This window comes from Odocoileus virginianus, chromosome 3, assembly GCF_023699985.2.
Source record: "Odocoileus virginianus isolate 20LAN1187 ecotype Illinois chromosome 3, Ovbor_1.2, whole genome shotgun sequence".
Lineage (NCBI taxonomy): Eukaryota > Metazoa > Chordata > Mammalia > Artiodactyla > Cervidae > Odocoileus > Odocoileus virginianus.
The window spans coordinates 63,822,651-63,848,229 of NC_069676.1; the positions used below are offsets into that span (position 1 = coordinate 63,822,651).

Below are 25,579 nucleotides of genomic sequence, written 5' to 3' on the forward strand. Positions count from 1 at the left end.
ATATATTTTTTTTTAATACTTGTTTTCATTCTTTTGAGTCTATACCACAGAGTAGAATTGCTGGATGATATGGTAATTCTATATTTAACTTATTGAGAGGTTGACGAACTGTTTTCCATGGTGGCGATACCAGTTTTCATTCCCACCAGCAATGTTTGAAGGTTCTGATTCTCCACATCCTTGCCAACATTTGTTATTTTCTGTTGATGGTGATGATGATGATATTTGTCATTCTAGTGGATGTGAAGAGTTGTATGTTTGCTGAGTCCAACTCTGACTTATTGGTTTTTCTCTCCCTGTTGCTTTTGTTGTTGATATTACTGTAACATTGCTATAGGCTTGGAGTACAGGAGTGTATCCAAGCATGTACTGATCTCTCCATTTCAGTTGGAACCTCATATCAATTCTGGCCATGTTCTTATAGTGGAAAACTATGTTAGCACCCACAAGCCAGAGTACCTGACCACATGATGCTGTTACTTTTCTACAGGATGAAGAAGATATCTTTTTGAACTGCTGTAGACTTTTACCAATTTAATCAAAGTTTACTTTAGCTGATTTCCTCTTTAGACATCTCCCCCTTTTCCAATGAGCTCATATAATGTAGACATTACTTAGCTAAGTGAGGGGAGTGGAGACATATATGCTTTTTCTACAAAAATTGAGCTTTCTTCTCCAAAGATTAATGACACACTACAAAATCATTCCTCTTCTCTCCCTTTTGACTTGCCCACGAAATTAGAAATTTTTGTCTTGCCAAAAAAGAAATTAAGAATAGACAAAAATACTTAAGAAACTTATATGTTGCCTGTAACTTTAAATATTTAATGACATGTCATGTTATTTTATGAGTATGTTTTTATATTTTATATTCATGATATTCCTGATAATTAACATATTGTATATTCACAATTTTATATAGTTGTGAAAATAATGTGTGCTCATTTCTTTTTTCTTTTTTGAACAAGAAAATTAAAGTCACATATTATCTTCCACTTCTCAGGAGCTGTCAGGACCCAGGGAGCATAACATTAGGTCCCGGCACTGTTGTAGATTACCAGCCTGGGTTCTAGGTCAGGTTCCATGTAACGTGGGGATTATTACTGCTTAACCCTTCTGTAAATCTGATAATTAGATGCATACAAAGTGCAAACAGTGCCTCAAGTGTGAGATATTTTGTTTGAATACTCCCTTTCCTTTTCTGCCTACCCTAAATGAAATACCTATCCAGGCAGACCTATTCTAAGGTCTCATATGGAATTTGTGTTCATGTCCTCACTTTGAATCAGCAGTTACATACCCTGTCTCCATCTTCCACTCACCTAGTTCTCCATGGCATCTGGTGAGGCAGGCTTACATGTAAGGAGCCTCAACCATGGGCCCTTCAGACCCCTTTCTGTGGTCAGGATGCCTTCCATGCCTCCTTGATCATTCCAGAGAGTCATCTACTCTACCTAGACACAAATGCTGTGCAGGACATTCTTCTTGTCCTGTTACATCAGTTACTGTTACTATATGCTAAGTTCTTACTCTTTAATAGGCACTGTGCTGTGTGTCTTGCATGTGTTGACTTACTAGTTTCAGCAGCCTGTCAGATGGGTACTATTCTCCCTCCATTTAATAAATGAGGCAACTAAGACACATAAAAGGTTAAGTTGCCTGCATGTGTTCACATCACTCGTGTCTTGAAGAGCCATGTTCTGTGCTCAGCTCATCTGCCTAAAGTTAGGTTCTTAACCACCATGGACAAGCAGAAATGTTTCACATCCTCATAACTCTGCCAGTGTATTGGGGCTGACAGAGCTTTCTACTGTCAACATCAGTGACCTAATACTCTTTTAAATATATATACATACATTTAAAGGTACAAACATGATGCTAAATTCCTTAGCTGTGCAATTTTAGTTAATCCTTCCAGTTCTGTAAGGGAGTTACAGTTAACATCTCCACTTCACACATAATCAGCCCCGTTTTCCAAGTGAGAAAACCCAGACTGTGTGGTCTAGGGCCCCTAACTCAGGGATGTCCAAGCGGGGTCTCAGCACAGGGCTGCATGGCTCCAAAGCCCAACACAACCACAGCAGCACAGCACAAGGAAAGGCTCGCATGACCCAGGGTTAGGGGTTGGTTGGATTGTTTCTGTATCACTAGTACTGGTTCGTTAAGAGGCAAAAGTCTCTGTTGTGTCCCTTAGCATTGGGCTGGGCATATATCTTGCAAAACAAATCACATTGCAATGCTCCCACGCCATAAACTGGGCCTAAGGCAGCAACTGTCTCTCTCTCCGTGTCAGCAATGCCAGCCTCCACTTGCGCCTGCTTCTGTCTGCAAGGCTCATATCATCTTGACCCAGATTGTTCCTCAGAGATGCTTTCTGCCTCCCTCGCAGGCCACGCGCCATCCTCTGAAAGGTCACAATCCAGAGGTAAAGGCCTCATTGATGGAGGGAGGAAAGCATACAAACTGAGCTGAGGAATGTGCGGGGGCTACCACACAGCCAGACTCGTGCTCCGAAGTCTGTGGGTGCTCATGGGTCACTGCAAGGAAGAGCCCTGTTTGCAAATATGCCCCAAAGCTAGGCAAGTTTGCCCTCTGAAGTTTCTGTAGCAAAGAACAGGAGTGAAAGAGTTTTTATCTGTTGCTTTCTGTATTAGGAAAAACAAACTTCCATGAGTAAAGCTTATCTTTATCTTGATGCCTATTGAGTTTTAATGCTATAATACTGAAATCAGCTTGACCTCATGGGGAAAAGATGGTGCTGCCTCCCAGTACCGAGGGATTTCACTATTTATTGGCTTTCTCAGAATCCTGGACTTGTCTCCCTCCCCCCTGTGAAGACTGCCCCAACTATGCCAGCTGATACCAAACTCTTCCCTTCATCACAGCTCCTACTCTTTCTGTTCCGGTTATATGTCCCACAGCAGTAGGACTGGGGGAAAGTGCTCATGTCTAGAGTCCCAAGTTCTCTCTCTCTGTCATTTACCAGCATGCAGGCCTGGGCAAGTCGCACTCCACACTTAACCTCAGTCTTCTTATCTATAAAATGTCTATAACACCTGCTCACTAGGACTACAAACATTAATCAGTCCAGTAGGCACTATTGAGAGTCTGCCATGTGTCAGCTTCTCTGCTAAAAAGTCCTTTGTTGGTTTTCAAAGAGAGAAAGCTGGAGATACTTAAGTCATTTGAAGCAACCAGTAATGTACCATTCCCCACATGGGTCCTCCCATGTTTTCTGTCAACATGCAGTTTCAGAAAAATAAAATTATAGGATTAAGTAGATTTTAGAACTCCTGGGTACACAAAGCTAAACAAATTATGTTGATGTGGGACTTCTTAGAGCTGATCATAGACTAACAAGTATTATGCAGCTAGAAGTTAGAAGTAGCATTGAATTTACTGAACTTTCCCACCCCTACAAAATCTTTTTGTGCAGGTTTTTATTTTATTTTGAAGAAGCTACTCACATATTATGGAAAAGTTTTCTGCAAAATACTAGGAAATGCCAAAAGAAGGTTCAGTCAGTTACTGAAGCTGGCATCACGATATATGCTGTAAAGATGAAACAGTCATCTGAGATGATGTGTAGGAGAGTGAATTAGACATCATCAGGTGACCCTTCACAGTCTGTCTCCAGTGTCACACTGGTTTTGGAGTCTTGCTTCAATTTTAAGGTTTTCTTTCCAAATACAGCACAAGCTCTAGGTGGCCTCTTACACTGCTGTTACAGTTTCTAGCATATGTTGGGCAACTAGAAGGGTAACCGAGACTGACCTTGGTATCCCCAGTCAAGCAGGTGTAACACATCTGTTTCTTTCTGTATGCCCAAAACAGTCTCTGCAATTGCTGCACCCTCTCAGAATTGAATCCAGGTTACAATATGTCCCTTTGGACTCTTTGATTGGAATGTGCAAGAAGTCATTCTCAGCCAAGGTATCCCATTTAACCCTCAGATCTGACGTCACCCCCCATAGAAGAAAATCACCAGCCTTTTCTTTTCTCCTATGGAGGTAGCTGGTGACTCAGATGGTAAAGAGTGCCTGCAACACAGGGGACCTGAGTTTGTTCCCTGGGTCAGGAAGATCTGCTGGAGAAGGAAATGGCAATTGACTCCAGTGTTTTTGCCTGATAAATCCCATGGACGGAGGAGCCTGGGGGGCTACAGTCCATGGGGTCACAAAGAGTTAGACTCAACCGGGTGACTTCAGTTTATGGAGATAGCTACATTTCAGGAACCTTGACAAGCAAATTTAAATTAACTCATAGTTATATGTCTCCTGCTGACTTGTTTATTGTATATATCATTAGAAACCCTCCCCTCCATCATCTTCTGGACACACTCACATGCATACCGCCACACCAGACTGGAAGAACCGCTGCCTTTTATCTTCCTAAGAAGTCTCTTTCAATTCTTTGTAACCTTCAAACTATGAGAAATTTGACTTGAGATGTTACCTTTAAGTTAATGATTGCATTATTATATGTCTGCCCTCTCATAGGATCCCAAGTGATGATTTCTAGAGAAAGTAGAAAGCAAAATTGAAGCTGCCAGAAAGAATCAACGTGAAAGTGCACAGATTTCTATGTGAGTTTTGTCAGTTGAGATAGTTTAATTGTGAACATTTTGCTAAAGGAGCTTTTAGTATTCATTGTGGATGTACCGTGGAACTTAAAGATAGAATGTAGAGTTGAAAGAAATGGCAACTTTGCACCTCAATTTACCAGATCCTGAAGCAATTCATACTTACTGTGCCCCAGCCTGAATTCTTAAGTCCTCAACCTTCCACCTACCAAACTCTCTCTTCAAGTATTCTCTCTCTTCCACACTGTTCTCTGGGTCAGTGAATGGCCTGCTACCTCTCCAGTTGCCCAGAAACATAAGAGCCATCCTGGACTGTGCCCCTTCCTCATTCCCAAGCTCAGACACTTATGAATTCTGAAATACATGTTTTAGCGTCTCTGCTCATCTTCCCTATCCCCACTCCAGGTCTAGCTGCCATCTTCTCGCACCTGGACGACTGCAGTAGTTTCCCACCTGGTTTCTCACATCAATCCTCACAAGGTAGCCAGAGTGACCAGAGGTTAAAGTGAAAAGAGGCTCATGTCACTGCTTTGCTTAAAATCCATTGATGACTTCCCACTTCTGGAGAAAGTCTGGTATCATTTAAGTGGCATCTGAGAGTAAAAAGGGGAGACAAATCTATCAGATATTTAGATGTAAATAAATAAATAAATAAATCATAGAAATAGAAGAATATGGTATAGATGCCCAAAAAGACAGACAATAAAATAAACTAGAAGGTTCTGGCACAGACTTATGTATATTTGGGATAAAGATAGTACCGCCTATTAGAAGGGAAAAGAATCTGTTGGTAGACAGTGTTAAGAAAAATGGTTTCCATTTGAATTACCACCTCAACTATTTACCAAAGAGGATTCCATGGGCAATAAGGACTTAGTATGAGAGATGAAACCCAAATGTGGGTAGAGTAGAACACAATAATTCCTCTATATATGAACAAATTCTGTTCTGGGAACACATTCATAAGTCCAACAAAGTTAGCCTAGGTACCCAACTAACACAATCAGCTATATAGTATGTACTAGGTTCATAATACTTTTCACACATGTAAAATGTATGAAATAAAAAACAAACACAAAAAATAAAGAAAGCATTTTTAGTCTTGTAGTATAGTTCCTTGACAAGAACAGTAATACAACACAACAACTGGCATACAGGGGTTGGCATCGAGTGAACAGGCAAGAAGAATTATTGACTGGAGGAGACAGGAGGTAGGAGATGGTAGAGTGGAAGGATCGTCAGTAATGGAAGATGGAGGGCAAGCTGCAGTTTCACTCTTGCCTTACATATTTGGGCAGGCAAACTCACATTCATTTCTTTGAAAGTTTATAGCTTGAAGGTTCTTATGTAGGGGACTTACTGTATAGAAAAAGAACTAAGGCAGGAAAAGATTGATTTGTAAAACCCCAAAGAACCATCCTTAAGGAAAAACAAATGAGTTTTCTTACTACATCACAATCAAACATCCCTACTGGTCAGAGGACAGCATGGACAGAGTTAGCAAAGCCAATGGCAGACTTGGGGGACGTGTTTCCCTCTCTCCCGTGATCTTTAATCTCCTTCCATGTTGACCTTTCTCTCTGTCCCTTAAAAATGCCAAGCTCCCTCCTGCCTAAGGGCCAGCACACCTGTCTATCACTCTTTGGAAAGTTCTTTCTCTAATTGGGTTTAGCTAACTAATTCCCATTCACTCCTATGATCTCAACCACAGTGTCATTGGGTTTAGCTAACTAATTCCCATTCACCCCTATGATCTCAACCACAGTGTCTCTCCCTTAGGAAGGCCTTCACTGACTGCCCAGATTAGGGTAGGTTTCTCTTGCATGTGTGTTCATTTCAACTTCTACTTCCTGTTTATTGTACTCATTGCAATTGCAATTATATGATCATTGAAGGAACTTTTCATTTCATGTCCATCCTCATGACTAGGGGTTGTAACCTCCAGGAGAGCAGTACTATGCTCAGAACTTGGCACAGTGCTTTATGTCTAGAAGATAACCTTTGAAATGTTCATGAAATGAACAAATGCTGATTAAAAGAAGCTATATTCCATACCATATGCCAGAAGGATGCTACAAGCCCAGGGAAAATCACAGGCACAATTTAACCTTTATGTCAACAAAAATTGAGGGTAACGATGCACGCCTCTGCTTCTCCCTGTCATCTAGAGTCTCAACATTCAGCTCTCATTTGTACTGCATGAGCCTCCTTGCACTCCAGTAGGTGGTGAATAAGTCTTTGTTGATTACAGGTCTATACTGCCTCCTCCCACCCCTCTGTTTCCTGTGTTTATCACATCAGCCATGCTTATTGGCTTGCCTTTTGAAAACTCTGACAGCTGATGTCAACCTTCATTTAATTGCTTCTTTTGTTGACAACTCTCAGTCTCTGTTGACTTTTAATTTGATCTGAGCATTCAGTTATTCAGCAAATATTTATTGAAAGCCTGGTGGATGCCAGGAATGTAACAAGCACTGGGAAAGCTGGCAGTCCACTTCCAGTTTTGACATGCTAACATGACACCTCAAAAGAATTGTTGAACAGAGCAGTTCAATATATTTACATATCCAGAGAGACCTAAATGCACCCAAATTTGGGCACATCATGGAGAGTATCTGAACAAGAATGTAGTGATGGAAAAACTGGACCAGCTCCCAGCTTAGTGTGAGTAACTGCTTCACAGTGTAGCTTCATTATTCATTATTGGAAAATGTTTTCAAAACAATAGAAATCCACAAAAGCATTGTTATAAAAAGATATTCCAAGGTAAAATAGAAGTGGCCATACAATAATATTGTTCCTACATATTTGTCATATTTTTAAAGGGCTTCCCTGGTAGCTCAGTTGATTAAGAATCCACCTACAATGCAGGAGACCCCGGGTCAGATCCATGGGTTGGGAAGATCCCCTGGAGAAGGAAATGGCAACCTACTCCAGTATTGTTGCCTGGAAAATTCCATGGACAGAGGAGCTGGTAGGCTACAGTTCATGAGGATCAACTCAAAGATAGCTAAAACATCCTACTTAAAATATTAATGATAATGAAAACATTTGATGCTTGCTGAAGTTATACTTACAAACTACCCTTTGGTATGATTTTAATGGCAAATCTAAGTTTGTGTCAGTTTGCTTGTTCTAGTCAGATCAAGAGTTAGTATTTATTAAAAATGCATTCAGACATAGGAAACTCCCTTGCGGTTACCAAGGGAGTGGGGGGATGGCGGATTGGTAGTTTAGGATTAACAGATGAAACATATATATAGAATGGATAAACAAAAAACATGGTCCTACTGTATAGCATAGGGAACTATATTCAATATCCTGTGATAAATCACAATGGAAAAAATATAAAAAAGAATGCAGGTATATGTATACCTGAATCATTTTGTTATATAGCAGAAATTAATAGAACGTTGTAAGTCAACTATATTTCAATTTTTTTTTAAAGTATTATTTAGTGAACATTGATCAGAATAGCCGATACATTGTGATTCCTACCACAGAAGAAGCCGGTGACTTCTGACCACCCTCTGTTCTGTAACCTGACCGGGGGAAAATGAGAGCTTATAGAGACAACAGGGCTTCCCTTGTGACTCAGCTGGTAAAGAATCTGCCTGCAATGCAGGAGACCTGTATTCGATCCCTGTGTTGAGAAGATCCCCTGGAGAAAGGAAAGGCTACCCACTCCAGCATTCTGGCCTGGAGAATTCCATGGACTGTGTAGTCCATGGGGTCGCAAAGAGTTGGCATTGACTAAGCGATTTTCACTTCACAAAGACAAAAGAAATGTAAATTTTAAAAAAAGAAAGAGTGTGTGTAAAGAGCCCTGGGTAGAGAATTGGCTGTGAGAGACCCCTCCACTATTGTTTACTCTAATATTGCCAAAGATAAAATCCTGTGGACATAAATTTGTTTAGGGGAGAATTTTCTAATAACAGGATCTACTTCAGAGTGAAATCACATGTCCATAATGTGTAAAGCATCCTGCTTCCTCAGAGATGAGTGCCCTTCCAAGGTCTCTTCCTAAAGTTCTGGATCTTGGAATTTGGCAGCCTAATACAGCATTCCAATAAAACCACTTAAATTTTTTAATAATTTTATATATTCAGAAATGTTAAGAGTGTGCAGAGCATTCTTGTATACCCCGTAGCCAGTCCCCCCAATTAATAGTGTTTAACATTAGTATGGTACTTTTGTCACAGTTAATGAACCAATATTGATACATTGTTACTAGATTAAAATAAATCATTTTTTCAGATTTCCTTTGTTTTTATGTAATGTCCTGTTTATATCCAAGATTTTCACCCAGGATACCACATTCTCTTTGTCATGCTTCTTTAGGTTATGGATGGCTGTGGCAGTTTCTCAGACTTTCCTTGGTTTCAGTGCCCTTACCATTTTGAGGAATACTGCTCAGGTGTTTACAAAATGATCCTCAGTTAAGATTTGTCTGGTGTTTTTCTCATGATCAGCTGAGGGGAATGGGTTTTGAAGAGGAAGACTACCTAGGTCAGTTCAGTTCAGTTCAGTCACTCAGTCGTGTCTGACTCTTTGCGACCCCATGAACCACATCACGCCAGGCCTTCTTGTCCATCACCAACTGCCAGAGTCTGCCCAAACCCCATTTATCTCTTTAATCATGTATTTATATCAGAACTGGACTCATGGATATTTATTTTTTTTATGCCTTGGGTGATAACTAAATGCTGCAATATTTATTTTGTTGTTCACATTGGGCTTCACAACTTGGCCATTGGGAGCTTTTTCAGTCTGTCTCCTGTGTTCCTTTGACATGGTCCCCCATAATTGTGGGGTGCTTTTCTGGGTTTTGTTTGCTTGTTTTTGAGCACTTCCTTCCTTCTGACCCTGTAAGATGTTCCAGGCTCATATTTCATATTTCTTGCCCCTGTCCTTAACTGGCTGTTTTCTAAGAAAACTTCCTTCTGTAGGTTTTGTCTATTTCTTTGTTATAGTTTACATACCATTTTCATAGCTGCTGTGCTAGGCCCTTGACACATACTGTCTTTTTTAATCCTCTTATCAACAGCATTAGGTCACCTTTAACTTCATTTCCTAAATATAAAAAGTGAGTCTCAAAAAGGATTTACCCAATGCCACACAGTTAATAAAAGAGTTAGGATTCAAGCCCAAATCTGACTCCAGAGCTTGCACTCAGAACCGTTACTCCACAGGCCAGGCTCCCTTGTGTTTTAAGTCAACATTAAGTAGAAACTCTGCTATTGTAAACTGCTGTGCCATTTTGTTAGGCAGATAAGGCAGAAGCCAGCCCAGTTCTCCTCTGGGAAGATGCTGCAGGATGCCAGCCACACTGATCCCTTCCTTCGCTGAACCTCATTCCCACTGAGAGTTGAAAACCTGCCCTGAATGTGGAAATTCTTTATGTGCTTTCTTGGGCTTTTCTCTGTTTATCTGCATTCCCAGATCAGATTGTTAGTTCCTCCAAGAGCAAAGAAAACACACTACCAGGTAGGATTATGAAGATAAATAACTTCAGAACAGACTGTGTTGATGCAACTGGCATCAAAAGCAAATATTAAAATCTGTGCCCTTCCTACCTGGACAGAATAGATCTCAATGGAAGGGATACTACATTATTGTCATGGTTATTTTTCATTTCCTGATGGACAAGGAGCTTCCCCCTTCCTGTTGTCCAGGGCCAAGGATAGTGTATAATATGTTCTAAACACTCAGTATACATAAGATGCTTAAGAGAAGTTCTTGGGTCCTGGACTAGACATCATTTGCTCTTGACTTACACAGTTTAACCTGCTTTTTCCACTTAAGAAAGCAGAAGTAAGAAGTGGCCCTAGAGATAGACTGATAGCAGTGAGACATGATAAGCCTCTGCTTATTCAGAAACCTCACTGAAAAAAGACAGTAAGAGGACAAAACTAAAAAGGAGTAAGTTTACACTGTCACAGAGAGAGAAAGAAAAATGATGGAAAGGGATGATAGACAGTCAGTGAGACAGGGCTGACCAGGCAGAGCTGGACTCTACAATCATGCGGTGAAAGAAAATAAATAAATCAAGGAAGAGGATCCATGATACAGAGCCCGGAAAGTCTCAGGAGCTAGATATCCCTGAAGACTTGAGAGTCAGTGTCCAGAATCAGTAGAACAGGGTTACTTTTCCACAAAGCACTTGAGGTGCAGTGCCCAGAGTCCACAGTAGTCATGATGCATTCTGAAGTGAGGCTGAAAAAAGGCACTGGCTGGAAAATCTGCATAAAGACCAACTGAACTCAGCATCTATACCCAGATCCCATCCTCAACTGACCCAGCTAGGAAGTAACCTCTCCAGCTTAGCAGAAGATAGCAGGATTGTTATCTAGAATGTTAAGCCATCCAGAAGGATTAAAAAGTCTTCTCTAAATAGAAAAGAGGCAAGAATATATAGGAAAGAGAAAAAGCATAATTGGAAAATAAACCAATTAAGCAAGTACATAGATTAAATTTTTGTGTGTGTGAAAGTGATGATAACTGCAATGAACAGCAAAAGGTTAAATATGAAGTTGTAAATGAGGAGATCAAAATCATAAAATGTTGGGGAGGGGAGTAAGAAAATGAATTTTTTTTTTTTTAGAATTTGTTTGCACCTATATGACCACCCATAAACTTCCAGATGTTCAAGCTGGTTTTAGAAAAGGCAGAGGAACCAGAGATCAAAATGCCAACATCCACTGGATCATCGAAAAAGCAAGAGAGTTCCAAAAAAACATCTATTTCTACTTTGTTGACTATGCCAAAGCCTTTGACTGTGTAGATCACAATAAACTGTGGAAAATTCTTTAAGAGATGGGCATACCAGACCACCTGACCTGCCTCTTGAGAAACCTATATGCAGGTCAGGAAGCAACAGTTAGAACTGGACATGGAACAACAGACTGGTTCCGGATAGGAAAAGGAGTACGTCAAGGCTGTATATTGTCACCCTGCTTATTTAACTTATATTCAGAGTACATCATGCGAAACACTGGGCTGGAAGAAGCACAAGCTGGAATCAAGATTGCCGGGAGAAATATCAATAACCTCAGATATGCAGATGACACCACCCTTATGGCAGAAAGTGAAGAGAAACTAAAAAGCCTCTTGATGAAAGTGAAAGAGGAGAGTAAAAAAGTTGGCTTAAAGCTCAACATTCAGAAAACCAAGATCATGGCATCTGGTCCCATCACTTCATGGGAAATAGATGGGGATACAGTGAGAGACTTTATTTTGGGGGGCTCCAAAATCACTGCAGATGGTAATTGCAGCTATGAAATTAAAAGACGCTTACTCCTTGGAAGGAAAGTTATGACCAACCTAGATAGCATATTAAAAAGCAGAGACATTACTTTGCCAACAAAGGTCCGTCTGGTCAAGGCTATGGTTTTTCCACTGGTCATGTATGGATGTGAGAGTTGGACTGTGAAGAAAGCTGAGCACCAAAAAATTGATGCTTTTGAACTGTTGTGTTGGAGAAGACTCTTGAGAATCCCTTGGACTGCAAGGAGATGCAACCAATCCATCCTAAAGTAAATCAGTCCTGGGTGTTCTTTGGAAGGACTGAGGCTGAGGCTGAAACTCCAATACTTTGGCCACCTCATGCGAAGATTTGACTCATTGGAAAAGACCCTGATGCTGGGAGGGATTGAGGCAGGAGGAGAAGGGGACGACAGAGGATGAGATAGCTTGATGGCATCACCGACTCGATGGACATAAGTTTGAGTAAACTCACGTGATGGAATTGGTGATGGACAGGGAGGCCTGGCATGCTGTGGTTCATGGGGTTGCAAAGAGTTGGACACGACTGAGCAACTGAACTGAACTGAACTGATGATCACTAGTCTAAAGCAAGTAAATATAATAATGATTTAACATACTTGAAAAACAGGGTAATCACAAATGAGGAAGCATTCAGTGGGTTTACAAAAACCAAAAGGAAGATAACTCAAGCATAATCCAAAAGAAAACCATCAAGCCACAAAAGGAAAAACAGAAAGAAAGGAACAAGGAAAAATACAAAATCGACTAGAAAACAGGATTTAAAATGGCATTAAATACATACCTCTCAATAATTACCTTAAATGTCAATGGACTAGCTGCTCCAATCAAAAGACATAGAGTGGCAGATTGTATAACAGTATGCTGCCTACAAAGAAAAACTCCAATTCAAATGACTCATGCACCCCAATGTTCATAGCAGCACTATTCACAAAGCCAAGACATGGAAGCAACCTAAATGTTTGTGGACAGACGAACAGATAAAGAAGTGGTACACATACGCAATGGAATACTACTCAGTCATTTAAATCATGAAAAAATGCCATCTATAGCAATGGATGTACCTAGAGATTATCATACTAAATGAAGTAAGTCAGCAAAAGACAAATACATGCCATATGATATCCCTTATATGTGAAATCTAAAATATGATGCAAATTAACTTATTCATGAAACAGAAACAGACTTCCAGACATAGGAAAAAAACAAAACTTGTGGTTACCAAAGGGGAAAGAAAGGAGGGATAAATTAGGAGTTTGAGATTAGCAGATACATACTATATATATATAATAAACAACAAGGTCCTACTGTATGGCACAGGAAATCATATTCAATATTTTGTAATAAACTATAATGGAAAAGAATATACATATAGAAAACTGAATCGCCTTGCTATATGCCAGAAACTAACACAACATTGTAAATTTACTATGTTTCAATTAAAAATAAAAGTTAAACCAGAATAACTCTAGGCTCTGGTTGTTAGACATAGAATGAAGCACTAAAAAGTTTGAAGGAAAGTCTGTTCAATGAACAGCAACATATCCAGCCCTCTGCCCCTCCACCATCAGAACTGATTTCTAAGGTTATATCTACCACCTGCCTGGCAGGAATTTAGAGAATCCCTCTGATGAAACTAGCCCACAGGTACTGACTGCCCACAGATACTGACATTTGGAGGTTCTCCATTGAATTAGCCAATTCCCCACTACAGTACACTATGGCAGGGTTTGCCCTTCCAGAAACACAGAGCTTCCAAAGAGCTTTTTTATTCCCCTATAAGAGAGAATGAAAGTGTTAGTCAGTCAGTCAGTGTCCAACTCTTTGTGACCCTGTGGGCTGTAGGTGGCCAGATTCCTCTGTTCATGGAATTCTCCAGGCAAGAATACTGGAGTGGGAGGCCAGTATTCCCTTCTCCAGGGAATGCTCCCAACCCAGGGATCGAACCCAGGTCTCCTGCATTGCAGGCAAATTCTTTACCATCTGAGCCACCAGGGAAGCCCCAAAGAGAGGATAATGTGTCAATCAAAGAAGGGATGGTATAAAAGGAAGTTTCAAAGAATAAGTAAAAGCTTTGAAAATTACAGGTATGGTAGTAGAATTTTTTTTTTTTCATCAGCAGAAATATTGGAACTTTAAAGCTGAGGTTATATCCTAGAAAATAGAACCTCAAGAAAAAGAATTCAACATTAGGAGGGGAAAAAAAGCATTTTTTACATGAAGCATTTATCTATCCTATGAAAAGAAAAAAAAATAGTGAGCAAGAAAGGAAAAGGAAATGTAATTAAAGAGCTTGACTTCGTTTAGCTGTGGACAATATACACATAACCTTAATAATGTAGATTCTGAATATTGATTTGACCAAAGTTGTATGCAAGAGTCCATACCATTGCAGAAATTCAGTGGCTAATATCTAAAGTCAATCAATCAAGAGAGAGCACAGAGCGTATTTTGGGCCACAGGGAGGGAAGTACCTGAAGGAGAATCCTGGCAAATTGATAGCTCTTGTGATGGTAAGAGATGTGAATCACTGCTCTTCAATATAAGCTTTAGAGTATTTGATGTTTATATAGACTGTCTTCATATAAGAACAGATAATTTCAAAATGTCAGCATGATGGAGCCATTAAGTGTTCAAATAGCCACCTGCATACAGTAACCCCTGGAAAACATTGTGGGACAAATAATGTTTATTGAGTGGTCCTGAATCATCAAGAAGAGGTGCTATTCTGTTCTGCTTGTTGTGCTCTAGAGAAGCAAATTAATGGGGGTTCTTATCCATCCAAATGCTACAGGCTTTAGTTGTTGGAGCAGAGTCCTGATGTGGACTGTCCTGCTGTCCCGAAGTGGGGGAAATTTTAAGTGCCTTCTTGCTCATGTCCCACACAGCCTCAGCCTGTGTCCAGGAGAATCTGGGCTGATTGGCTCCTGACTGACTTGCCCCGGTCCAGATCTCTGATAATCCACTGCAGTTTTGGGTCTGCCAGATTCCTTTCCAGTAGACGAGGCTAAGCCTCCCCTGGTCGCCCACAGTCCCCTTGTCCTTGGATGGTTGCCTGGAGGTTGGTTAGGGAAATTCACTGGCCTCAGAGCAGGCTGTCCTGCAGCAGAAATTAACCTCCCCTGGCCCAGGGGCTACAGTGGGGAGTGGGAGGGAGACAGGAAATAGAAGCTGCTGAGTGGGCAGAATTTAGTGTCTCCTCAGACATGGAAGTGTTTCCCCTACTCATTCTGATACCACAGAGACCCCAGGGGTGCTTTTCTTGGCTGCTTTTCCCTGGTTTAACCTCAGTCAGCCAAGCCAGAGAACAAATACAACGGCACTGACCCAGCTGTCAGGGGAGGCACTTCAGAGTTTGTTAGCTGGTGGTTCCTGCTGTTTCCCCAGCAACCTTTCTGTTATCAGGTATTTGGGAGGATCACAGCAAGGTGTCCCAGGCTAGAATGAGGCTTTTTGGTTAAATCCTGATGTAGCAAAGACTGTGTGCCAGCATGTTAGCACAACAGATCAATTAATGCTAAGGTTTTATATTTTGACATAGCAATAAAAGGGAATGGCTGGCTGTATTTTATCTCTCGCTATAAACTTTGATCAAAGCTGTTAAAAGATGTTTTATTTCTCCTCAATAGAATTTTGTGAATATTAAGGACAGGCAGGTGCATTTGAAAATGCTGGCATTTGAAAGATAATAGTGAAAAACCTGCAACTATAGGGAGATCCTTTGAAATCTGGAAACAGAATAGTGGACATAGAAGATACCCAAAATTTAGTTCACAGGTGGATTGTAAGGATGAGGATATACAAAGAAAGGTCATCTTCCCCACCCTCCATTCTTTCTTCCTCCCCCAACCCCCTCCTCCTCCTGCATCTGTCACTAACCTGCCCTGTCCACCCTGTCCGCCAACACTACCAACTAGAGGGGACTTACTGTGTGCCTGGAACATAGAAGGTTATTACATATGGAATTTAATCATTGTAATCAGATGTGTATTTTAATAACTTAATAATAATATGTGCAATATCACATATCAAGAAGCTTGAGACTTAGAAGGCTTAACTCGCTCGGTCAGCCAACTGGAACATGGTAGAGATTGGAAACTAGGTAGCTTGATTCCAGGGCTTCTACTGTGTGCTTGGTTCATAGAAAGGGCTCAGTTATGTCAGCCCCAGCTGCTGCTGCTGCTCTCAGTGCTGCAGAGAATGAACCACAAGGCAATTAAGTTGCTCAGAATCACACACTGGTCAGTGACCGTGGAGTTTATCCAGGTCTCTGATTCCAGGTCACCCCTCTCTCTGCAGTGTCAGTTCAGTTCAGTTCAGTCGCTCAGTCGTGTCCGACTCTTTGCGACCCCATGGCAGCACGCCAGGCTTCCCTGTCCATCACCAACTCCCGGAGTCCACCCAAACCCATGTCTATGGAGTCGGTGATGCCATCCAACCATCTCATCCTCTGTCGTCCCCTTCTCCTCCTGCCCTCAATCCTTCCCACCGTCAGGGTCTTTTCAAATGAGTCAGTTCATCACATCAGGTGGCCAAAGTATTGGAGTTTCAGCTTCAACATCAGTCCTTACAATGAATACCCAGCACTGATCTCCTTTAGGATGAACTGGTTGGATCTCCTTGCAGTCCAAGGGACTCTCAAGAGTCTTCTCCAACACCACAGTTCAAAAGCATCCATTTTTCGGTGCTCAACTTTCTTTATAGTCCAACTCTCACATCCATACATGACCACTGGAAAAACCATAGCCTTGACTAGATGGACCTTTGTTGACATCAGGTTGCTCAATATATGAAGAGTTAGTACATTAACTTCTAGAAACCTATATCCCCCTTGCAGTTTCCAAGTTCTGAATTCTCACATTGCTTGAACTTAAAAAGCTTACTTTTTAAGTTTTCAGTAGAAGAGTTAAGCACTGCCAGAAGCAATGGCAAAAATAAACAACTTTTGGTTAATATTTGTTTTCTAATGGACAGGGGAAAAAAGAACTATGCCAACTTTAGATTCAGTGTATTTCTTCTTCCCTGTTCCAATTAAAAAACAGAACAAAAAATAATATTCTTTATTCATCAGGCAAAATTTTAATTTCAAGCCATTAATGGAGGGTGGAGGTCAGTGAATCAGTGGTTGCCTGGATATGTCTGTTCTCTCTTCCCTCAACACTAGGACAAGAGCCCTCACTCAAGGTTAGCTGGTTCTTCGGGGCTTGAGTGAGTCGTCCATCCATTTTAACAGTTAACCTTGGGTGAGAGGGCCCATGGCTCTAATTAACAGTGTGTGGACAGTGCCTTGTTGGTGGCCTTCCCACACACCCTCCACCTCTGGTGAAATCAACTCAGACCTCGACTGAGCTGCAGTCAGCACAGCCATGCCTCTTCACCATCTCCAGGGACTGGGCTGGGTCCACGAATCACCAGTTTTAGAAGGAAAAAGAGATGAGAGAATCCATAATCTTTCTTGTTTTTTTTCTTCCAACTTGGGAAAATCCTATCCTGTCTTGGGAAATTCAGCTCATGCATGACTACCCCCTTTGCTTCTCTCTGCGCATCCTTAAGCCAGGATTAGCCTCACCCTTCAGGAAAGTCTCAGCACACAGCTTGCACTCTCTAATCACCCTTGCCGTCCCCTGCCTGGTATTGTAGGTGTGTGTGCTGTGTCATTGTCCCCGCTGGAACATAAGACCTTGAAGGTGAAGGGGGTCTTTCCCATCTTCATTTTCCTCACAATCCATGGCACAGTGGTTTCTCTGTATTTGAGACTCAATCCACAGTGGCTTTACTGAATTTTCAGGCAGATGCCATGTGGCAACAAGGGTTTGAAAAGATGAGGATGACTACCCACTTTCTTTTTTCTAATAACAACTTTCTGGTTATTGGCTGTCAGAGATTCATCCTTTGTTTTATAGCTTTAGTTTATTCCAAGCAAAGAAGAACAACTAAGATGAAGGTTGACAAACTATGGCCTGTGTCTGCCTGTTCTCAAACGGCCAGTGAACTGAGATTGTTTTCGGTGGTGATAGTGGTTTAGTCGCTCAGTCATGTCCAACACCTGTGACCCCATGGGCCGTAGCCTGCCATGGGATTTTCCAGGCAATAATACTGGAGCGGATTGCCATTTGCTTCTCCAAGGGATCTTCCCAACCCAAGAATCGATAGTATTTTTAAAGGGGGGAGGGGGGAGAAGAATGATATTTTACGACATGGTAAGATTATATTGTTTAAAATTATATGAAATTCAATTGTCTTTGTCCATGAAGAAAGTTTTATTGGATACAGCCATACCCATTTGTCTACATATTGTCTATGGCTGGTTTGCACTAAAACAACAGATATGAGTAGTTAACACAGAGACAATATGTCCCACAAAGCCTAAAATATGTATTATCAGGACCTTTATAGAACAAGCATGCCAGTGTTTGTTCTGAGTCATTCTCAGAAATGTCTGCCACCATGTGGAAGAGGAATCAGGTGCCCTTTTTGAAAAAAAGATGGATTGAAGGTAGAGGATGCCTGGAAGAAAAAAACTGAATAAAGAAAAGGAAAAAAGGGGAGGCAGAGGTCCTCTTGGAGATGCTGGATCTCCTGGGTTGTGTGTCCACATGTGCAAACATCTCTACAAAAAGCATACCATCCTCCCGCAGAGCGCCCGGGTTCTCACAGCTGGTGGACCTGCTGGAGGGGTAGGCCTAGTGTGTTTTACACACGCATTTACTCTCCACTAAGGGCTCTGCATGATTCCTTTGGAGAAACTGGTCAACTAGACAGGATGAAATTAGGAAACGATCATCCTTCCTGATCATCCCATGTATCAGAGCTAACTAGCATCTACAGCAAGAGCTAAAGGGCTCTGTGTTCTTGTAGTCCTGGATTGAACAAATTTGGGTGTATGTGTGTATATGAAATCTCTTTTGAGGATATCTGTCTATCTGTGTGTCTCTTTGGGGAAAATCCATTTTGGCTGAATGCCAATTAAGTATCATATATGTGGGGATGATTAAACAACTAGGATTTTCAAATAAAGATATATCAGTTAGAATTTTATTTCCCAGGTGGTTCGGTGGTAAAGAATCTGCCTGCCAGGCAGGGGACATGGGTTCTATCCCTGGGTTGGGAAGATCCTCTGAAGAGGAGAATGGCAACCCACTCCAATATTCTTGCCTGGGAAATCCCATGGACAGAAGAGCCTAGCGGGTTATAGTCCATGGGATTGCAGAGTCAGACATGACTTAGCAACTAAACAGCAAAAAAAAAAGAAAAGAAAAAAAACAACAAAGATCAGTTCAGCCCTTGGAGAGTTAGGATTGCAGTTATTTAGAAATCTTTTGTCACCATCTATAAAATAAAAAAACAGGATCTATTCTATAGTGCAGGGAACTTTATTCAATATCTTATAAGAACCTATAGTGGAAAAATAAAAAAGAAATCTATTTTCATGTGTTTCTCTTATTTTCTTATTACAGGGTAACGCCCTATACTTCAAATCTGCCCGAAATGTTACAGTGAACATCCTCAATGAACAGACTAAAGTACTAACTCAGCTGATAACAGGTAAGAAAAGAAAGAACTCGGCAGTGCCTGGTCCAGGCTAAGCATTCAGAAAGCATCGAATGGCAGGGTGAATGAATTACCATGTGATGTATCTGAGAAGGAACGTCTGCTCACACATTTTACAGCCTCAGAAAAGAGAACAAAGCATGTGTTCCATGATGCTACTCAAGGGTAGACGCTCATTCTATACACACATTTAACTTATGCAAATCTGATGATGCTCATTTAGGGGGTAGGGAGGAAGAATAAACAATTTTTCATGTAGCATGGCCCCTCAACACCAGCCAGCTGCTTCAGCGGGTGCTCAGCCACAGGGAAGCTCTCTCCTCCAGTGCCGCAGGACAGGCTGGCTGTGCTGAATTAATTGGGAGATAGCACAGCATACACAAAACCATGCACATCATACTTTATGGATTGTAAAAGGGATTTGTAATGATAGTTTGAATCGGTGCCATATTTGCCGTACATGCTGACTTTGAACCTAGCTCCATTGCGAGATGCAGCTGTGTTCCCCGCCCCCCACCCCGAATATGTTTCTGTGGTTCCTTTTAATAGAGCAGATCTGCTTCTAACAGCCGTGGAAAGCACTCAGTGGGGTTTAAGCTGCATAGTCCTGAAATTCAAACAAGGATTGGTTATTCACAATAACAACTGTAATGATGAACACGGGTCTCATGGTCACATAACATGTTAGGTGGTATTACCCCCTCTGTAGGTTATGAACAGCAGTAAACAGGATCCTCTGTGCACCCCCATAGCAGATGGGGGGAAAGGACTATGTCTGAATGGCATTGTTAGACTTCCAGACAGAAGATGCCATTTGTTTAGCTTCAGGGCTGAGAGAGAGGTATACAGATGGACATTTTGAGAAGCCAGTTGCCTGAATGTCCTGATAGATAACTGGGACTGAAACATCTGGAGCTCCACTCATCAACATGCCACAGGGAGGCAGGTGCCTTTGTGCCCAGACTCTCACTGGGGCGGGGACAGGGGTGGGGGCGGGTGCCTCACTCTCCCGCTGCAGGATGTGGGTGTCTGGAGGGATGCAGTCAGCCAGTGGGTGACTTGGACCAGCTCCCACTGGAGGAGCTGCTGTGGCTGTGCCCGTAATCCATAAACAACAAGCTCTCCAGCCGTTGCCCGGCTCAGCGGCCTGGCTTCTCTAACATCTGGCCCGCAGTCACGATGCTAAATAATTAAATAAACAGCTTCAGTAAGCAATGATTTAAGCAGCATGTGTGAAAATTGCCTCCAGGAGGGAAATAAATCCGACCTCCAGCTCCCAGATTCCCGCATTCAAAAGGAACTTATTTAGCCTGTTGATCATTTGCCATTTATTTGCAGTGGGAGATTTGGTTGACTTGAGAGATTTTGTTTTGATAAAGCTGGAATTGGATGCACAACTGTTACTCAGGAAGAGTCAGTCTCTCTCTCCTCTCCTTCCCCACCTTCCCCCCCATCCCCACTTTTTACTTCTCTTCCAACTCCCCTCTCTTCTCCCTCTTCGCCCCTCTTCTCCCTCCCTATCTCTCCTTCTCCCTTGGTCTCCGTCTGCCTCCCCCATTTCCTCCCTCCTCTTCCCTCTTTCTCTAATTCCTTCTTTCTTCCTCCTCCTCCCTCCCCTCTCTCTCTCTCCTCTTCCTCCTTTTCCATTGTTATCTCTCTTATCCTTCTCTCCTCCACTATCTTCTTTCTGTCTCTCCTGCTTAGGGCAGACCCCAGAGTAGAGACCCCTGTTTACCTCTTGAAGCTAAGGCACAAGGTAATATCAAAGGAGATGGGCCAAAAGCCAGCCTAACACCAGCTGGTAGCAGGCTTTCAGGATGCCTTCTAGAGTGGATAGTGCATATGTCTAGATAGAATCTCCAACACAGATACCCAAGCACAGACTCCCTAAGGTTTTTCTTCAGGGTTCTCCTTTTACATTGATACACATGGTGGAAAGCACAGAGCAGTTCCAGGAGAAAATTATCTCCTAAGGCCTGTTACACTTTGTGGTATGCTTCAGTTCAGTTCAGTCACTCAGTCGTGTCCAACTCTTGCGACCCCATGAATCGCAGCCATGAAATGCCAGGCCTCCTTGTCCATCATCAACTCCCAGAATTTACTCAAACCCATGTCCATCGAGTCAGTGATGCCATCCAGCTATCTCATCCTCTGTCGTCCCCTCCTCCTCCTGCCCCCAATCCCTCCCAGCATCAGGCTCTTTTACAATGAGTCAGCTCTTCGCATGAGGTGGCCAAAGTACTGTGGTATGCTTCAGTTCAGTTCAGTTCAGTCGCTCAGTCGTGTCTGACTCTTTGAGACCCCATGAATCGCAGCACGCCAGGCCTCCCTGTCCATCACCAACTCCCGGAGTTTACTCAAACTCATGTCCATCGAGTCAGTGATGCCATCCAGCCATCTCATCCTCTGTCGTCCCCTTCTCCTCCTGCCCCCAATCCCTCCCAGCATCAGGGTCTTTTCCAATGAATCAACTCTTCGCATGAGGTGGCCAAAGTATTGGAGTTTCAGCTTACCTGACAGCAAACGCTACCAGCTGACCAAGCAGCCAGGTTTACTAAGACAATCCTGAGGATTCAAGAGTTCTCCTGCTTATTACCTAATGAATGTCTCAAAAGCCGAGAAGAAATTCTAGTGTGAGCAATTCAGATAATCTTTTCACAAGAAACAATGTTCTGAACGATGGTTAGGTTCCAAGGCGAGATCACATACACAAATTTGACTCGTGCCTCTGCTGGTTTAGTACTGTCTGGGTAGTAAATATAAAGAGGGAGCCCTCTGACCTACAGGGAGGAAAGTTGTAGAAGTCTGCCACGGCATCTGACCAGACTGGGAAAGGCCCCGGAATGAAGGGGATGAGGAAAGAAATGAGGCTTCATGGCCCCAGGTCCTTCCAGCTTCCAGATGCATGGCAGTGGCAGGACTGGGACACGGCTGGTGCACCCTGATGGAGGAGGTGCATTGAGGAGCTGCTTCACATATAGACCACTGTGAGCAGAAAGGGATTAACTGAAAATTAGTTCTAGGTTACAAATAATGATCTTTTCCATCCCAGAGAGGAACAGTGAGTTTGCCAGGAGACCTCCTGAGCGGTCTCCAGCTCCATTTACTTTTCTCTGTAGAATTTTTTTTTTCCCCCAAAGATTTCACCAACATCCAAGGAGGTTTGGCAGCCCCAGGTGAAATCAACAACAGAACAAGCCATCTGCACCATGGAGCCAGTGGTCTCTCTGTGGGGTTTTGGCTAAAATACCAACTACTGAAATTTTATACCCAAATGATTCTGGTCCCGGGGTAAAGCCCATTTTGTATTCTGAGAAGGCCTGAAAAGCAAATAACTTAATTGTCTTATGTTCTCTGTTGGCTGTCATCTCTTCAGTACATGCACTTGCATCTCACACACCATTAAGAGGTTCAGAGAAAACTCAACTTACACACAGGCCAGTGTTCTTGACTCCTTGGGAGTATGTCTCATGGTCTTGCTCAAGTCCTTGAAAGCACAGTCCAGGCGTTTGTGTTCCCAAATCATTATACCATGTCTGGATGAATCCAGATTGGGCAAATTGCACTGACCCCATGCCCATGCTGAGATCACTCATTCATTCATTCATTATCACTAGACCTCCTTATCTGCAGTCTTCACCCTAAAAAGAAAAAGTAACATCCTCAAGGCTTTTCCAAATAATACAGGTTTTACTGAAGGTTTTGCTGTGACCAAGAAGATAGCTGCATCTTAGCCATCCTTAAGCAGCCTAATCCCAAACCCCCGTTGTACATGTCCATCCTTACAAGCCTCTCATCCTTGACTCTAGCTTCCTAATACCTCGCGTCCTCAAGAGCTCCTCTTCTCATCGTACCAGCCTCCTTTCCATTTCCAGACAAGTAAACATGCCTTTTCTGCCATGGAACAATTCTGAGGCCACAGTTCCAGATGCAGAGCTACCATTAGCTTACTTGGTGACCTTGAGGGAGCCCTTGGCTTTGCTGTCACTTGCTTCCCAAGTGGCACTAGTGGTAAAGAACCTGCCTGCCAATGCAGGAGACTCAGGAGACACAGAAGACGCAGCTCCAATCCCAGGGTTGGGAAGATCTCCTGGAGGAGGGCATGGCAACACACTCCTGTGTTCTTGCCTGGAGAATCCCATGGACAGAGGAACCTGGTGGGCTAACAGTCCATAGGGTCGCTAAAGAGTCAGACACAACTGAAATGACTTAGCGCACACATTCTCACATCATATCCAGCATGATGGCCGTCAGAGAAGACAGCGTCCTAGTCCCATGCCATTTGGAAATGTGTGCTCTGTCTGCTGTTCCAATCCCCCACTCATTAAAGAGCCTCTTCAGTGTCCTTCATTTTGTCAGAGGGCCAGCTGAATTGACATGATGATGTGAAAGAGGGAAGTTCACTCAGAGATGGACACCCTTCATTCATTTCAATGTATTGAGAACATTGCATTAGAAAAATGGCTGTGGTCATGACCCCAGAGGTGATGATCACAAAAGCAGCATCCCCTATGTTTCACAGCTCTTTTCCACCTACAGAGTTCTCTGTATAAACACAGTATAATTCAGTCATTTTAACCTTTCTTTGAGGTAGATAGAAGCAGCGGTAGTAGCACAAATTTGAAGATAAAGAAAATGAGGTTCAGAAAGATCAAATGACCTTCCCAAAGTCATGTTACCAGAAAATGAGAAAGTTGGGACATAATTTTTACCTTCTGATGGTCTTCTGATAGTGTGATAGTCTTGCCAAAGAGTAGAGTGGCAGACACCAGACGTCCAGGGGCCAACCTGGTTCTATCAGCCAAGCTTTGGTGTTCTGTGTGAACAGAATTTCACAGAACATCAACATCAGACAAGGCCACTTGGTGATCATGAAGGATAGAGACAAAACAAAAAGCAAACACAACTGTGATCATGTCTGAACATAGATTAAAAGTGGAAACATTTTTCCAAACCACAAGAATGACTAAACTGTCCTCTATCCCCCTCTAATATGAGTGACTGCTGTTTATCTAGTACAGTTTTAGCATTGTTCTGGTCCTCCCTCCTCTAGATAAGATTTACTAAAATGCTAATCATAAATTTACTGTCAGTTCCTGACAGTATCTAATCCAGAACAAACCTCTCTTCCTAAAGCCCTTTCCCCACATGACCTGTCATAAAGGGCCAGATCCTATAAGTTCTTTCTTCTTGATGGGAAACTCCACAGTTCCCCATGGTGTGTGTTCTCTCTTATGGCCATGAGCTAAAAATCCAATTTATTTCACTCTAAGTGTATTCCTAGTGATCTTTACATGGAAGGCATTGAAGGCCCTTTCATTACTACTTTTTACTAATAAGAGACACTGTCTCGAAAAATGACTAGAAAGAAAAATGCTGTGCAGTGGGTCCTCCACATCCAGGAGTTTTGTATTCTTGTATTCACCAACTACAACTAGAAATATTTGGGAGAAAAAAATTCCAGAAAGACCCAAAAAGCAAAACTTGAATATTCCCCCATGCTGGCAACTGTTTACAAAGCATTGATACTTTATTTGCAGCTATTTACACAGCATACATTGTATTAGGTATCCTAAATAATTCAATAATTTAAAGCATGCAGGAGAATATGTATAAGTTACATGTAAATATCACACTATTTTATATAAGGGACTTGAGCATCCATGTATTTTGGTACCCAGTGGTATCCTGGACCCAGCCCCCACAGACACTAAGGGAGAATTGTATCAGAATCTCCTGGGCAGTTTTGCAGAAAATATAAGCTTTCTGGACTCTACCCTCAAATTTTTTTCTATATGAATTTCCAGACCAAAAGATAAATTCCTTTTTGATCTCAGGTAGGATCACTGAGGGTGATTATACCACTAGGTTATCATGATGCATTTCTTTGGTTGAACTTTTTGGAACCTTCTCAACTTCTGGTATTTAGGTAGGTCCATTTCTTTAAGAATTCTAACTCACTAACCTGTTCTAATTTTTCTGTAGCACCTAAGGAGAAGGCGATGCACCCACTCCAGTCCTCTCGCCTGGAAAACCCCAGGGACGGAGGAGCCTGGTGGGCTGCAGTTCCACGGGGTCGCTAAGAGTCGGGCACGACTGAGCGACTTCACTCTCACTTTTCCTTTCATGCATTGGAGAAGGAAATGGCAACCCACTCCAGTG

The 25,579-nt window shown here is 42.2% G+C and overlaps 1 protein-coding gene across 2 annotated transcripts in view; it reads left to right on the top strand.

Moving 5' to 3' along the window:
• Window positions 1–25,579, top strand: part of SGCD (sarcoglycan delta) — a 611,526-nt gene that overhangs the window by 426,000 nt on the left and 159,947 nt on the right. For both annotated transcript variants that reach the window (XM_020898146.2, XM_020898128.2), the window contains exon 4: window positions 19,324–19,411. In XM_020898146.2, coding sequence (XP_020753805.1) covers window positions 19,324–19,411 — 88 coding nt within the window. The remainder of the gene's footprint in view (window positions 1–19,323; window positions 19,412–25,579) is intronic.